The following is a 13963-nucleotide window of genomic DNA, read 5'->3' as shown; positions in this document are numbered from 1 at the left end:
AGTAAAATTTCATTATTTGAAATAGTTCGAGTCTACTGAAGTGACAAATGTCTTATTCCACTCTTTATAAAATATTCAACTCTTAAAGATATAAGAGACTGTATTCTTTAATTATCAAAGTTGTCATCAAATGGTTTACTTTCATAAATTGCATATTGATTATAAAACTCAAGCTATTTATTTAAATAACCTCTATCACATTTCACATAAAAAAAATTTAAATTTATATCTATTATTAATAATTTTATAATATATAATTTAAAGATTTGGAGCCCTTCAATTCTAGAGGGCTTAAAATTTAAGCTTTTAATATCGGACAATGACAGGAATCTTAAAAAGAAGGATGGGAATTAAGGAATAGTTGCTCAGCTAGTGCAAATTCCATTAAAAACAGAAAGAGAGAGAAGTGGGAATGGAAAAATCGGAAGGAATTTATGGAAATCTTCGGAAAGAGGGAGTGTTGGCACAACTTGCAATTAAAGCAAAGTGGCAATAACTGTTTCATCCTGCGGACCCACGTATCTTTTCCTTTTTAACCTGATATATTCCAATCAAATTAAAGAATATATATTCTCTCCATGAATTTCCCACATTGCCCACAAAACCATGACTATCAAATGCGAACATTTTTATTTTGTGTTTTATACAACTGACACTAATTGTACGAGACAACGTTTTTGTCTCACAATTTTGTGGACCAAAAAATATAAGATTGAGGTTCACAAATTTACGAGACAAAAAGGAGTCTCGTAGTGAAGTTGTATTAGACATCAAATAAAACTTGACAAGGATGCCAATTACGTCAAACGAAAATATATTTCCGTTTACCGTAGAGGTTGAATTTTGGTATAGTTTACTTTCCGCCAATATGTCCGTTGATTAAGGAGGACCAAATAGGGTATAGGCATAATTAAGGAGAAGATATGTCATGATTTTCTTTCTCGTCTGTTCTCTCTCTTCTCCCCTGCCTCCATAAGTACTACTTCGCCTTGCCAATTTTCTTCACTTTCAACTTCAATTCCTCTCATTTTGGCTATCAAAAGAAATGGGTTCAATGGGAGTCATCACTTCCATTGTTGGTCTAATTTTCCTGGTTTCTCTTGTTGAAGCAAGAATCCCCGGTGTTTATTCTGGTGGTTCTTGGCAGACTGCTCATGCTACATTTTATGGTGGCAGTGATGCTTCCGGAACTATGGGTACAAATTAAATCCATGTCCATCCATTTCATATTTATTTTAATTTCCCTCTATGATTTTAATTAGCTTTGGTTATGTAATGCAGGTGGTGCATGTGGTTACGGCAATTTGTACAGCCAAGGGTACGGAGTGAACACTGCAGCGTTGAGCACAGCTTTGTTTAACAATGGGTTAAGTTGTGGAGCTTGCTTTGAGATTAAATGCACAAATGATCCCAATTGGAAGTGGTGTCTCCCCGGAAGCCCATCCATTTTAATCACTGCCACCAATTTCTGCCCACCAAACTACGCAAAGCCCAATGACAATGGTGGATGGTGCAATCCTCCACGTTCTCACTTTGATCTTGCCATGCCTATGTTCCTCAAGATTGCCGAGTACCGTGCTGGCATTGTTCCCGTTACTTATCGCCGGTAATGCCCTCTTCCTCTTTATTGCAATACATACTATTTTTGGACTATCGTAATGTTACTTACAAGTATGTTTTAAGCATATACCTTAGGTGTTTAGTTTGAAGACAAGTTATGCTAGGATTAGTTATATTGAGATTATTTTTTATTGATTGTTGGGTTTGTTGTTTTAGAATAACTAATCTAGGGATTATTATTCTACTCTCTTTGTATGTATATGTTATTTCGGTACCATTTTTGGGATAATTTAACCCAAACCAATAACCAAACAAGAAATAATACTAAATTTTTATCCCAAAATTATATTTACTTATCCATCCTACCAAACGCCCCCTCATTAATTGCTACTGTCATAGCTATTGCGGTAATTTGGGATGCTATAAAGTATCACGTTTGCCACTTTTCTATTCTTTCCAGTCCACAATAAGTGATCAATTTGCCTTTTTATTTTGATCCAAAATAAGTATCCATTTATATAATCAATAAAAAATTCAATTTGTTTTTCCAAAATTACTCTTGTACATATCCCTAAAAATTTTTTTACTCCTCACATTAAATTATGGTACAATATTTAATTAAGGGTAACTTAGTCACATTAATTATTTTTGTCTATAATTTAGTATTTCCTTAATATACGTGCCCAAGATAAATCGATCACTTATTATGTACTGGACGGAGTATTTTATTCGAGTAACTTGAAAAACCGTAAGATAGAAGAAAAATATCACGGGTTCACACCATGAACATCAAATTTATCATGTGGACCATGGTATAATATAACCCACTTTGACTTTGGTGTTGTACGAATACAAAATCTTAGTACCTACACACAAGCTTTTTCAAGAATCCCCATGTGCCTTACTATTTTTTCCTCTGATTTCTTCTTACCTTTTATCACATATAAGTGGGACCCTTTTGAAACCGCGTTTTAACACGTCAGTATAATAACTCCGTACACTATTCTTTACCTCAACAGCAAGTTTGTTCCCATTATTCTTAACAATGTATTTACCATTCTGTAATTCTTAGGATACCATGCCGAAAGCGAGGAGGAATCAGATTCACAATCAATGGCTTCCGTTACTTCAACTTGGTATTGATCACAAACGTGGCGGGTGCAGGAGACATAATAAAGGTGTGGGTTAAAGGGTCAAAGACTAACTGGATTTCCCTGAGTCGCAACTGGGGTCAAAATTGGCAATCAAACGCTGTCTTGACTGGTCAGTCCCTCTCTTTCAGGGTCAAAGCCAGTGACCATCGCTCTTCTACTTCATGGAATATTGTCCCTTCTCATTGGCAATTTGGCCAAACTTTCACTGGAAAGAATTTCAAAGTCTAAAATTATTCAAGACAGAGACAATTGACTGGCTATTTTCCCTACTCTATTTTAAAAATTTTGTTCCCATTTTATTGTTCCAAAATATTTTTCCTCTTAAAAAAGTGAATGGAGGGGAAGCATAGAGTGAAATCAAAAAAAATACTTCAGTGTGTGTGAGGAAATAGTGGGGGGATAAGTACTAATAGTGTAATTAGGTGATTTCGAGTGCTTGTATTGGCCTTTTTGACTAATATTGGAAAAGGAACAGTAGTATGCAGTATGGTTGATGGTTAAAGAGAAAGCGAAAGGCCATCTGTAATAGAGCTTGAAGTGGCTGCAATTGATGTAGCCCGCAGCTGCTTTTACTTTATCATATACTTGGGTCAATTTTTATCAATGTTTATCCCTTTGGTGGATCTTTTTTCTTCTCCTTGAGTTTTCATAATCATATTATTTGGCCATTTTCGTGGTATACTATTACCTAAATATAAGCAGTTATCTGGAAAAGCTTACTAAAGAATCCGCTTATGCAGAAAATGTGGCTGGTTTTGTTCAAGACAAGGCAACAACAAAATTAGAAAGCGAAGTAATTAAAATGGATACTTGCACAAATTTAATGGTACAAATATCATGTTGAGATGTATCGCATTCTCTTGAATGATAAATAAGCTCATTACGATTTAACTCCAAATTGCTATGTAGCAATAATATGCTTCATTATTTAAGTCCACTTAACTAAGAGGGTGTTTGGCTAACCTTATAAGCTCGTCAAACTAGCTTATAAATATTTTTTTGGCTTATTTATGCGTTTGATAAAGTTAAAAAGTGCTTATAAGTCAAAAATAAGCTAAAAGCCATACTGGTCACCTAACTTATGAATTTTTAGCTTATAAGCATAAGTTTGACCAAAATTTTTACTATTTATCTTTAAAATATTCTTTTTTAGAACAAAACACTTACATTGATACTCACTGTCTCAAGTATTGTTCCCCCTCTGCTCCCCCGCCTCTTTAAGTCTGCAATTCTCATTGACTATTTAAGATAAGCAAATTCTCTATTCCTTTGCTACAGTATAATCTGGTTAAAACATAAAGAGCCCGCCATGATATAATCTGGTTAAAACATAAAGAAAAATCGATAAAAGATGACCCAAAATGATATACAAGCTTATATACATGAGATATACGGGCCTACATGGCAGTTATGACCCTTAATACACATAACTCTAAGGAGTATATAAACATCATAAGATAGGGACAGGACCCCGCCATACATGTGAACATAGATATAAGCATACTGACTCAAAGGCAATCCGAAGCAAATGGAGTGCACCGACATCTTTCGCTGAGCTAATAACCTGCTAATGAGGATCGTCAACCTATATATCTGGACCTGCAGCACGACATAGAGTGTCCGCAAAATAAAAGTGCCAATACGAATAAAGCACTGAGTATGTAGACTGGGGAAGCATAAACAAGAACATCAATGTAAAAAGAGATAAAGGAGATACAACATGTAACATCGGGATGCCTCTGAGGGCAACTGATATTCAATGCATGATACATATATATACTTTTAGAAAAAAATATATGCCTCTGTGGGCATCATCATATTGTACTCGGCCGTAACAGGCTCGGTAAAAATGTACCCGACCATCATAAGGCTCAGTAAAATCGGATCCGACCACACGAAGCTTAGTAAAATCCTACTGATCAGTGGTCTCACAATAGGTGACGTACCCGGCCAGCTATAGTGCGGCTTGGTAGAGTAATATATATATATATATATATATATATATATATATATATATATATATATAATGCATGTTGAACTCGTGGAAGAACTTTCTAAGCCTTTTAGAGTGATGTAAGATCGGTAACTTCCGAATACATTATTAGAGCTAACTCGTCATCATGAATCTTATGAGATTTAGGATATTCCAAAATATTCGATAACATTAGAATAACAGAATCAATATCAGCATCAATAGTTTCATAGGAAGAGAATTTATGTAAGTATTGCTAGATTCTAAGAGTGGAGTATCTTTGGAAAATCGTTCGGTTATGTTACGTACAATCATAGTCGTGGAAAAGAAGGAAATGGATAGCTTCACATACCTTTTGTCATTTTCTTAACAAATCAGCGTATAACTTCCCGTAGCACTTCAATCTACACCAAGACAACAGAACCTATGGTTAATGCCATGGACGAACGCAAAACATATTTCTAAGTTAGTAGCTCTCTTCAAAAAAATTGGGTTGAATTTTCCCTACATTTCCTTACTTTCCTAAATTCAAAACAACACAAAACAACAACATTAACAATACCAATACTAATCCCATCCATTCAGATCCTCAACAATGTACGAATAATTCCAAAAACTCAAGCAAAGTACAACTAGCGGCAAATAGTTCAACACACAAAGACAATAAAATTACAATTTTTGACCTTTATTTTACGGGTTTTCAATAGCACGAGCTAACCATAACTCCTACAAGATTAAATACATGTAGAGTAAGAGGTAACTTACCTTCAAACATATAGAACAACTGAAATTTGAGATTACTTCAACACAAAGTATCTTTCCAGCGCAACTACAAGAACAAGGAAAAGAAACTAGCAACTACTTCAGATTTCTAGGCACAAGAATCACTTTGAAATGCTTGAAATCACTTAAGGTTGATATAAAAACCTTGGAAGAGTAGTTTTCAGAATGTAAATCACTTAGAACAACCCTCCACACGAGCTGCAACAACACCAAAATCAGCAACCACAAGAAGAACAAGAAACTCACTAGCACGACGAGATTCCAGTCACTTGATTTGTGTAGTTTGTCCTTTGTTTGGATCTTGGATCATGAGAGAACTTTGAGAGAAGGTTTGTAGGTGTCCAGGGTCTGGAGAAAGTGAAAAATAATGAGTGAAAAGGAGTTGTACGCATCACAAATATATATATCAAGATATTTCCACCGCCTCAAGTGGGTCCCAACGAGGCTCACTGTGCAATCTTGCGAAAATACAAATATCTCTCTAGTCTAATATCGTATTGATGAACGGTTTAATGCATTTGAAAATAGACTAGTAGAACTTTAATTTAGTAGGTATACCACACCGTAATTCCAATTATATTCCACATTTCAATAGAATTATGAAGTTAACTTGCGATAACTTTTTCCAGACTTTTGTCATACAACTTGCTTGACTTCAGAACTTATGATACAAATACTATATGATTCAAATACCTTAAAAAATGACCTTTTTAGCATATTAAACACCCCTAGTTTTACCGCGAAAGTACAAGTTATAACATCTTTGATTCGTTTAACCTCCAACGCACGATAATTCCTTAACACTTGTTTTAACCCATCACTATCTTCGTAAAGGTCCTTAACCTCTCTAGCTCATATTGATTCTCATACGATGCATTCTAACATGAAAGTATAGGGTGTAACATCCTTATCCCTTAAGAACATTTGTCCTCAAATGCAAAGGCGTCTGAGAGGAGAAACTAGCTCTAAAAAAATATTTCCTGAAAAATTCGGCAGTCTCCTTTGTTAATTGCAAACTTGTCAAGCAGACACAAAGCATTCCATACGCCGCACATGGCCACAAACAAGTAGTAATGTCTCATCGCTCCTGAAAGTGATAGTCTCATCTCGGAGTATCACCTTCTATCTGAAGCAATTGAGGGTTCTTAGATTTTATTTCTTCCTTGGCTATTTACGTCATTTCTTATGAGATACTCACATTCGAATAGATTCTTCAGACTGAGGTTATGAGGATTTTTGAACTCCTTTCTCCTTTCGATTCTTATGTAATTCCTTCCACATTCATATAGCGCCACATACTTTCATGAGGTTACATTCCTTGTCCCCTTCTTCATACCATAAATTCTCTTCTACTTGCATATCATCCATCTGCACTACCTGAGGGGGAAACTTCAATGGATCTCTTCCATATGGAGACATGGAAACTGGGTGAATGGATCTTAATTCCGAGGGAAACTCTAATTCATATGTCATTTGGTATGTACTACGAATAATTCGAAATGACTCTTTATGTCTTAGTCAACTTGTCGTACCATCTCATTACCTCTTTCATGGGCAAGATTTGCAAAAAGACCCCCCACCATTGACTTGAAATTTTTAAATCTTGTTGTCGTGTGTAATTTGTAGTTTGATATACTAAATCAATCCCGGACAATTCTATCTTTCAAACTATCTTAGGGACAATGTGTACTTTTTACCACTCTTCACTAGAAGTTACCCTGCCAGGCTTAAATTGTATTCTTTGTGATACTCATTTGCTGGTTGTATGCGAACTCAATAAACGGTAATTGATTATCTCACCCTTCTGTGATGTCTTTGTTCATGACATATCATTGGCTCTGCTCGACCACCCGTCTATGGGTGAAAGGTTATACTATAATTAACTTATGCGTCTGAGTTTCTTTGAGAGCACCATCAGAAGTTAAATATAATCAGCCCGGAAACATTATTCACTCGCACTACCTCCTGTACTTTGCCATTTTACATAACCTTTAATGATTTGTCCAGTAGTAAGTACGGTATCCATATGGAATCAAACTTATCATATCTGTAATGATTTTCATGTCAACCATTCCTCATTTCTATGTCTAGGGTACTATATTCTGTGTCAATTCACTATATTTCTGATGTGTATCTTGACTTGCTGAGAATTTCGACATTGAGCCACGAACTCTGCGATGTTCTTTTCATATAGATTGGCCAACGTAGTTCTTTGGTATTACAATACACCTTCGATATTCTGGGATAATGGAATAGTGTGAATAATGGAACTCCATCCTAGTCTTATCTTATAATCCTGTAACTCTTGGGACACGCAAACTGCCCTGATATCTCAAGACCCCTCCTTCAATAAACTCAAAAGATGTAATCTTCTTTTGCCTAATACCTTCTCTGATTTTTCCTAAAACACAACTGTTGCATTAACATTCCTTTCTCCTTGGTTATAAGAATTGCCTCTACAAGATTCTGGACTCTACTACAACCCCATCGTCCGAGTCTACCAGGCGGATTCCTAAACCCGCTAATTACTGAACACCTCCAGCCAACTCTTTTTTCTTTCTAGCTTGCTCATTTATCAACCACCCGCAGCTTTACGGCTAAACACATTTTCTAAGATATTAGCTACGTTCTCTTCACTCTAATTTATACATATCGTCCTATATGAATGGACACTCCTCCTTATCATTCTTTCTTCTAATAGTTTCCAACGACTTCTTATTTAGGCTTATTTTTATTACACCTTACTTGCAACTCTGTTCTCACTCTGAAATATTCTAGATCTCTCATACATACATAATTCTGACATCATTCTTGATTCCCATCCTCGTGTTATCATTCACGATAAATGACAAAATTTGAATGTATTCTCTCGTCGGTTGTACTCATAACCTAGAAGAAGCTGACGTTGTCTAACGGCTCATCCTTATACTATCTCTTACTATTTCCATCCATCTTGTCTCATCTCCATATTGCTTGCACTCGTGCATTACTTTATAGTTTCTTTCTAATCCTTTCTATTACAATCTTTCCATTCTTTTTGTTATTAAACAAGGCCCGCTCCTAACTTTGTATTTTACCATCTTATCTCCTCCCTTTGGGAAACAATTAAATACTTGTTCGGTTGAAATCCTGCTCATCCTTCCGTATTTTGTAAATCTGTATACCTAGCAGCTTAAAATTGATCCTGGTGTAACTTTTCTTCATCTGAAGATATTAAAGAGGTCTATATACGTAGAGGGTCATATATTCTTGCTAGCATACTTGCTCTCGACAAACTTAACTTCGGTTCACGTGGCTTGTTAAGGAGTTCCCTATAAATTCGCATATCTAATCGGTGTCTTTGTTCTGATTCATCTTAAATCGTCTTCCAACATCAGTGTCTTAGTTATATGAATCTTCTGATAATCCCCATTAATATTATTAATTCACCCTTAATGAAAACGTGGCCTACTCTACTTTGTAGGCTCAAAGATCACTTATTCCTTATGTTTTCTTGCCTACGGATCTTATCGCACTTCTATACATTAACTTACATCTTCTAATGGTCTCCCCCATTTCATACTTATCACTTTGCTCTACTTTTTTAATACTTACTTTTCATAATATATCACTTCTTATTTTATTCGATAATGCCAGCAAAATATCCTTGATTCTTGACTTCCCTTACTCTGACGGGCCATGTTCTTTAGTCGTCCGGTAATGCTTTACTTATTTAATAAAAAACACCATATGTATACGGTCAAAATCAAGGAGCCCGATTTTGAAGTCTTAAATTGGGCTTTAAGTTCGAATCCGGGCAAGTCGAAGCGGGGGTCGGACCCAGCTGAAAGACATGCACCTCGAGGGAGTAGATCGGAGGCTTGTCACAACCTACATCGAGGGCAGTACAATCTCGAAAGCCACTCAAGAAAGATCGGGAATTTCTCAGGGACACGTTGATCAAGGCATAAATCAAAAGATAAGATTTGTACGAAATGGTACAGGTTCGTACTAGGTGGTTATACACCTCTACCAATATAATTCTTTACCACAATTAGGAATGTACTATATTGAGGTTTTCTCCTCCTATATAAAGGGGACCCCAATCATTTGTAAAAAACACATTACTATTCACTGCAATAGAATATTCTACTCTGCTTTTCTCGTTCAATGTGCTCAACAATTGTTCTTCAGCTTTATCATTTTTACTTTATTGTTCATACATTATTGGTTCTTAGCCCACCTTGAGGCTCCTCGCACAGTCGAGCTCGAGGCCCCTATTGCTCTAACAATACTGGTTTGGTTCATCAATTCTTCTTACTTAAGCTTAGTATTACTTGTATATTCACTAGTATTGGAATAAATCACATATCTTTAAAACAACAATTCATCTTTAATTGTTACACCCATTTTTCGAGGTAAACAGTTTGGCGCCCACCGTGGGGCTTAAGATAATAGTAATTATTTTAGTGCTAGTTTTCTAATAATACACGTTATTCTTCATACTTTTTCTTGTCAAAGATTCTTTGATTTCAGGCTTAAACATGTCTAGCACACAGAATGCCGTAGGCATAAAACCCGTAAGGAATGCACACAGGGAAGCCCAAGCCGAAGGCCAAGAAACACGAGGAGTGGAAGAAGGAGGAGACAACCTCCTGGTGATATTTGAAATGTTGCAAGACTAACAAGTTGCCATCGCTCAACTTCAGAGTCAAAATAGAATCCCCAACACAGCCGAACCAGTGAACACTCGGCTTGCAAAACCAACGGTAGAGAGGCCCAATGAAAACGGCTCGGGGACTGACCCCGCTGTTATGAAAATACTTGAAGAGATCGCCAAAAGGATAGAGACCGGAGAAAAGAAAGTTGAAGAAAATGACAAAAAAGTGTAGATGTACAACTCGTGGGTCGACCAAATACCAGGAGCACCTCCGATTTTATAAGGACTGACTCGAAGCAGTTCGTGCAAAAATCATTCCCCCAAAGTGCGGTTCCGAAGCCCATCCCTAAGAAGTTTCGGATGCCAGATATCCCGAAATACAACGGAACCACTGATCCCAATGGGCACATCACCACATATACTTATGGTATAAAAAAAAATAATTTGGAAGACGATGAGATCGAACCTGTTTTGCTAAAAACGTTTGGGGAAACTCTGTCTAAAGGTGCCATGATCTGGTACCATAACCTACCCCCGAACTATATTGATTCGTTTGCCATGCTGGCAGACTTATTTGTGAAGGCACATACTTGTGCCATAAAAGTTGCAACAAGGAAGTCCGATGTACTCAAATTAAAGCAAAGGGAGAACGAGATGCTGAGGGAGTTTGTATCCCGTTTCCAATCAGAACGAATGGAGTTACCACCAGTCTCCGATGACTGGGCCTTACAAGCCTTCACTTAGGGGCTAAATAAACGAAGTTCGATAGCTTCGAAGTAGCTGAAGTAGAACATGGTCGAGTATCCCCCTGTAACTTGGGCGAATGTGCATAACATGTACCAATAAAAAATTAGGGTCGAGGATGACCAGTTGGGATCCCCTTCGAGCTCAGTTTATCCAAGCAGGTTACTAGCAAGGGAGTCAGGAAATGCAGACAGAGGGTCAAGATTGAATAAGGAAAGATATCTGCCATATGTAGAGGATCGAAAGAACGTGTTAAAGCGTAACATACATCGAAATGATCGAAGGGCAGATCGAGGTCAAAGTTCCCGGGGACTCATGAGCAAAATCAAGTTTGATAGGCACTCGGGACTAGTAAAGACGCCCAGATTATCGGAGTACAACTTCAGGGTCGATGCCTCGGGGATCGTCTCAGCCATTGGCAAAATTAGAGATACTAGATGGCCCAAGCCTATACAGACCGATCCTTCTCAGAGGAACCCCAACTTGATGTGCAAATATCATGGTACTTATGGGCACATGACCGAAGATTGCAGGCAGTTAAGGGAAGAAGTGGCTAGGTTATTCAATGAGGGCCACCTTCGAGAATTCCTAAGTGATCGGGCTAAGAATCACTTTAGGGAGAGAGATGCAGGCAGGAAGAATGAACCTGAAGAATCTCAACATGTCATTCACATGATCATCGGTAGAGTCGATGTCCCATACAGACCTATATTCAAGCGTACAAAAGTATCCATCACAAAGGAGAAATGGACTCGGGATTACATGCTCGAGGACACCCTCACATTCAGCGAGGAAGACATCGAGGCCTTATCTCAACCTCACAATGATGCACTGGTAATTTTTATCCTATGAAATAAAGTTCAAGTTAAATGTGTTCTCGTGGATCCAGGTAGTTTGGCAAATATGATCCGGACAAGGGTCATGGAGCAACTCGGGTTGCTCGATCAAATCATACCAGCATCTCGAGTCTTGAATGGATTTAACATGGCAAGTGAAACAACAAAGGGAGAAATCATCCTCCCAGTCAATGTGGCCGGAACCATACAAGACACCAAATTTCATGTGATCGGAGGTGACATGAGGTATAATGCTTTGCTTAGAAGGTCGTGGATCCATAGCATGAAGGAGGTGCCATCGACCCTCCATCAGATGATGAAGTTCCCAATAAAGGATGACATGCAACTAAGGAGATAATTGTTGTGCACAATTTGGCACCGGTATCGACACCATCCACATCAGAAAAGTCGAAGGACAAACATGTGACGAAATAGCAATCACAGCCCATGTCCTTTGTTGATCCCGGGGGACAAATGTTCGATGAACAGGTTGCTGAGGACGAAGAAGAAAATTTTCTCATCCCGAGCCTTCATTGCCCCCGAAATCGGGCGACAAAGTCCACGGTCGAGGAACTCGAGCATGCCATATTGATCGAGCATCTTCCAGAATGAAAGGTATACTTGGGGACGGGGTTAACCCCCGAACTCAGGAAAAAACTCATTCAATTTTATATCGATAACATTGATTGTTTTGCCTGGTCCTACTTAGACATGACATGAATCCCACTGGAGATAACTACCCATCGACTAAGTGTCGATCCCAGATATAAACCAGTGAAACAAAATAGGGGACCTCAATCCGAGGTAAAACATGCATTCATCAAAGAAGAGGCAACCAAACTTCTCAAGATAGGATCCACTAGGGAAGTAATATATCCTAAATGGCTAGCTAACATAGTAGTTGTCCCTAAAAAGGGAAACAAACTTTGAATGTATGTAGACTACAAGGATTTGAACAATACATGCACCAAAGATTCTTTCCCACTACCCAACATCGATCGATTGATCGATGCTACGGCTGGCCACGAGATCCTTACCTTTCTCGATGCCTACTCCGGGTACAATCAGATTCAATGAACCCGGAGGACCAGGAAAAGACTTCGTTCATCACGAAGTATGGTACATATTGCTATAATGTAATGCCCTTCGGGTTGAATAATGCAGGAGCCACGTATCAACGCCTAGTTAATAAGATGTTTTAGCATCAAATAGGTAAGTCTATGGAAGTTTATATTGATGACATGCTAGTTAAGTCCCTGCGCGCAGAGGACCATTAACCTATTTGCAGGTAACGTTCGATATCCTAAGAAAGTACAACATGAAGCTCAACCCCGAGAAATGCATTTTTGGAGTCGGCTCGGGCAAGTTCTTGGGCTTCATGGTATCGAACATGGGGATCGAGATCAATCCCGATAAAATCAAAGACATCGAGGAGATCACCGTGGTGAACAATGTGAAAGCTGTACAACGGCTGACCAAGAGGATAGCTGACCTAGGTCGATTTATCTCGAGGTCATCAGATCGGAGCCATCATTTCTTTTCCCTACTCAAGAAGAAGAACAACTTTGTATGGACTCTGGAATGCCAACAAGACTTAGAAGAATTAAAACGGTATCTCTCGAGCCCACCCCTACTTCATACTCCAAAGGAAGATAAAACGCTCTACTTGTATCTAGCCTTGTCCAAGGTGGTGGTAAGTGGTGTGTTGGTTCAGAAAGAGCAAGGTACGCAATTCCCTATCTATGATGTCAGTCGAACCCTAGGAGATGCTGAAACCAGGTACCCCCATTTGAAAAAGTTAGCTCTTGCATTAATAAGCGCATCTAGGAAACTAAAACCATATTTTCAATGCCATCGTATATGTGTGCTGACCACATACCCACTTCTAAATGTCTTGCATAAACCCGAATTATCGGGCAGGTTGGCCAAATGGGCCATCAAACTTGGAGGATATGATATCAAATATCAGCCTCTAACGGCTATCAAGTCCCAAATTTCAGAGGACTTCGTGGCCGATTTTGCACCTGCCCTCGTTCCCGAAGTAGAAAAGGAACTTTTGTTAAAAACGGGTACGTCATCGGGGGTATGTACCTTCTTCACAGACGGTGCCTCAAATGTGAAAGGGTACGGGCTCATCATCATTTTAAAACTGCCTACAGGCAGTGTCATTAGGCAATCTATCAAAACTTTTAAGTTGACTAACAATGAGGCCAAGTATGAGGCCATGATTGCAGGTCTCGAACTAGCAGGGGCCTTGGAGCAGAGGCCATCGAGG

General features: G+C 38.2%; 1 protein-coding gene across 1 annotated transcript; it reads left to right on the top strand.

Annotated features, from left to right (window-relative positions):
* Positions 1-948: 948 nt before the first annotated feature.
* LOC104210267 (expansin-A4-like) lies at positions 949-3382 on the top strand. Its single transcript, XM_009759125.2, has 3 exons — positions 949-1196; positions 1282-1606; positions 2633-3382. Exons 1-3 carry the CDS (start codon positions 1046-1048, stop codon positions 2940-2942), a joined length of 786 nt encoding a protein of 261 aa, XP_009757427.1. The 5' UTR covers positions 949-1045; the 3' UTR covers positions 2943-3382.
* Positions 3383-13963: the final 10581 nt, after the last annotated feature.

This window comes from Nicotiana sylvestris, chromosome 5 (genome assembly GCF_000393655.2).
Source record: "Nicotiana sylvestris chromosome 5, ASM39365v2, whole genome shotgun sequence".
Taxonomy (NCBI): Eukaryota; Viridiplantae; Streptophyta; class Magnoliopsida; order Solanales; family Solanaceae; genus Nicotiana; species Nicotiana sylvestris.
This window is presented reverse-complemented; position numbering and strand designations above follow the sequence as displayed.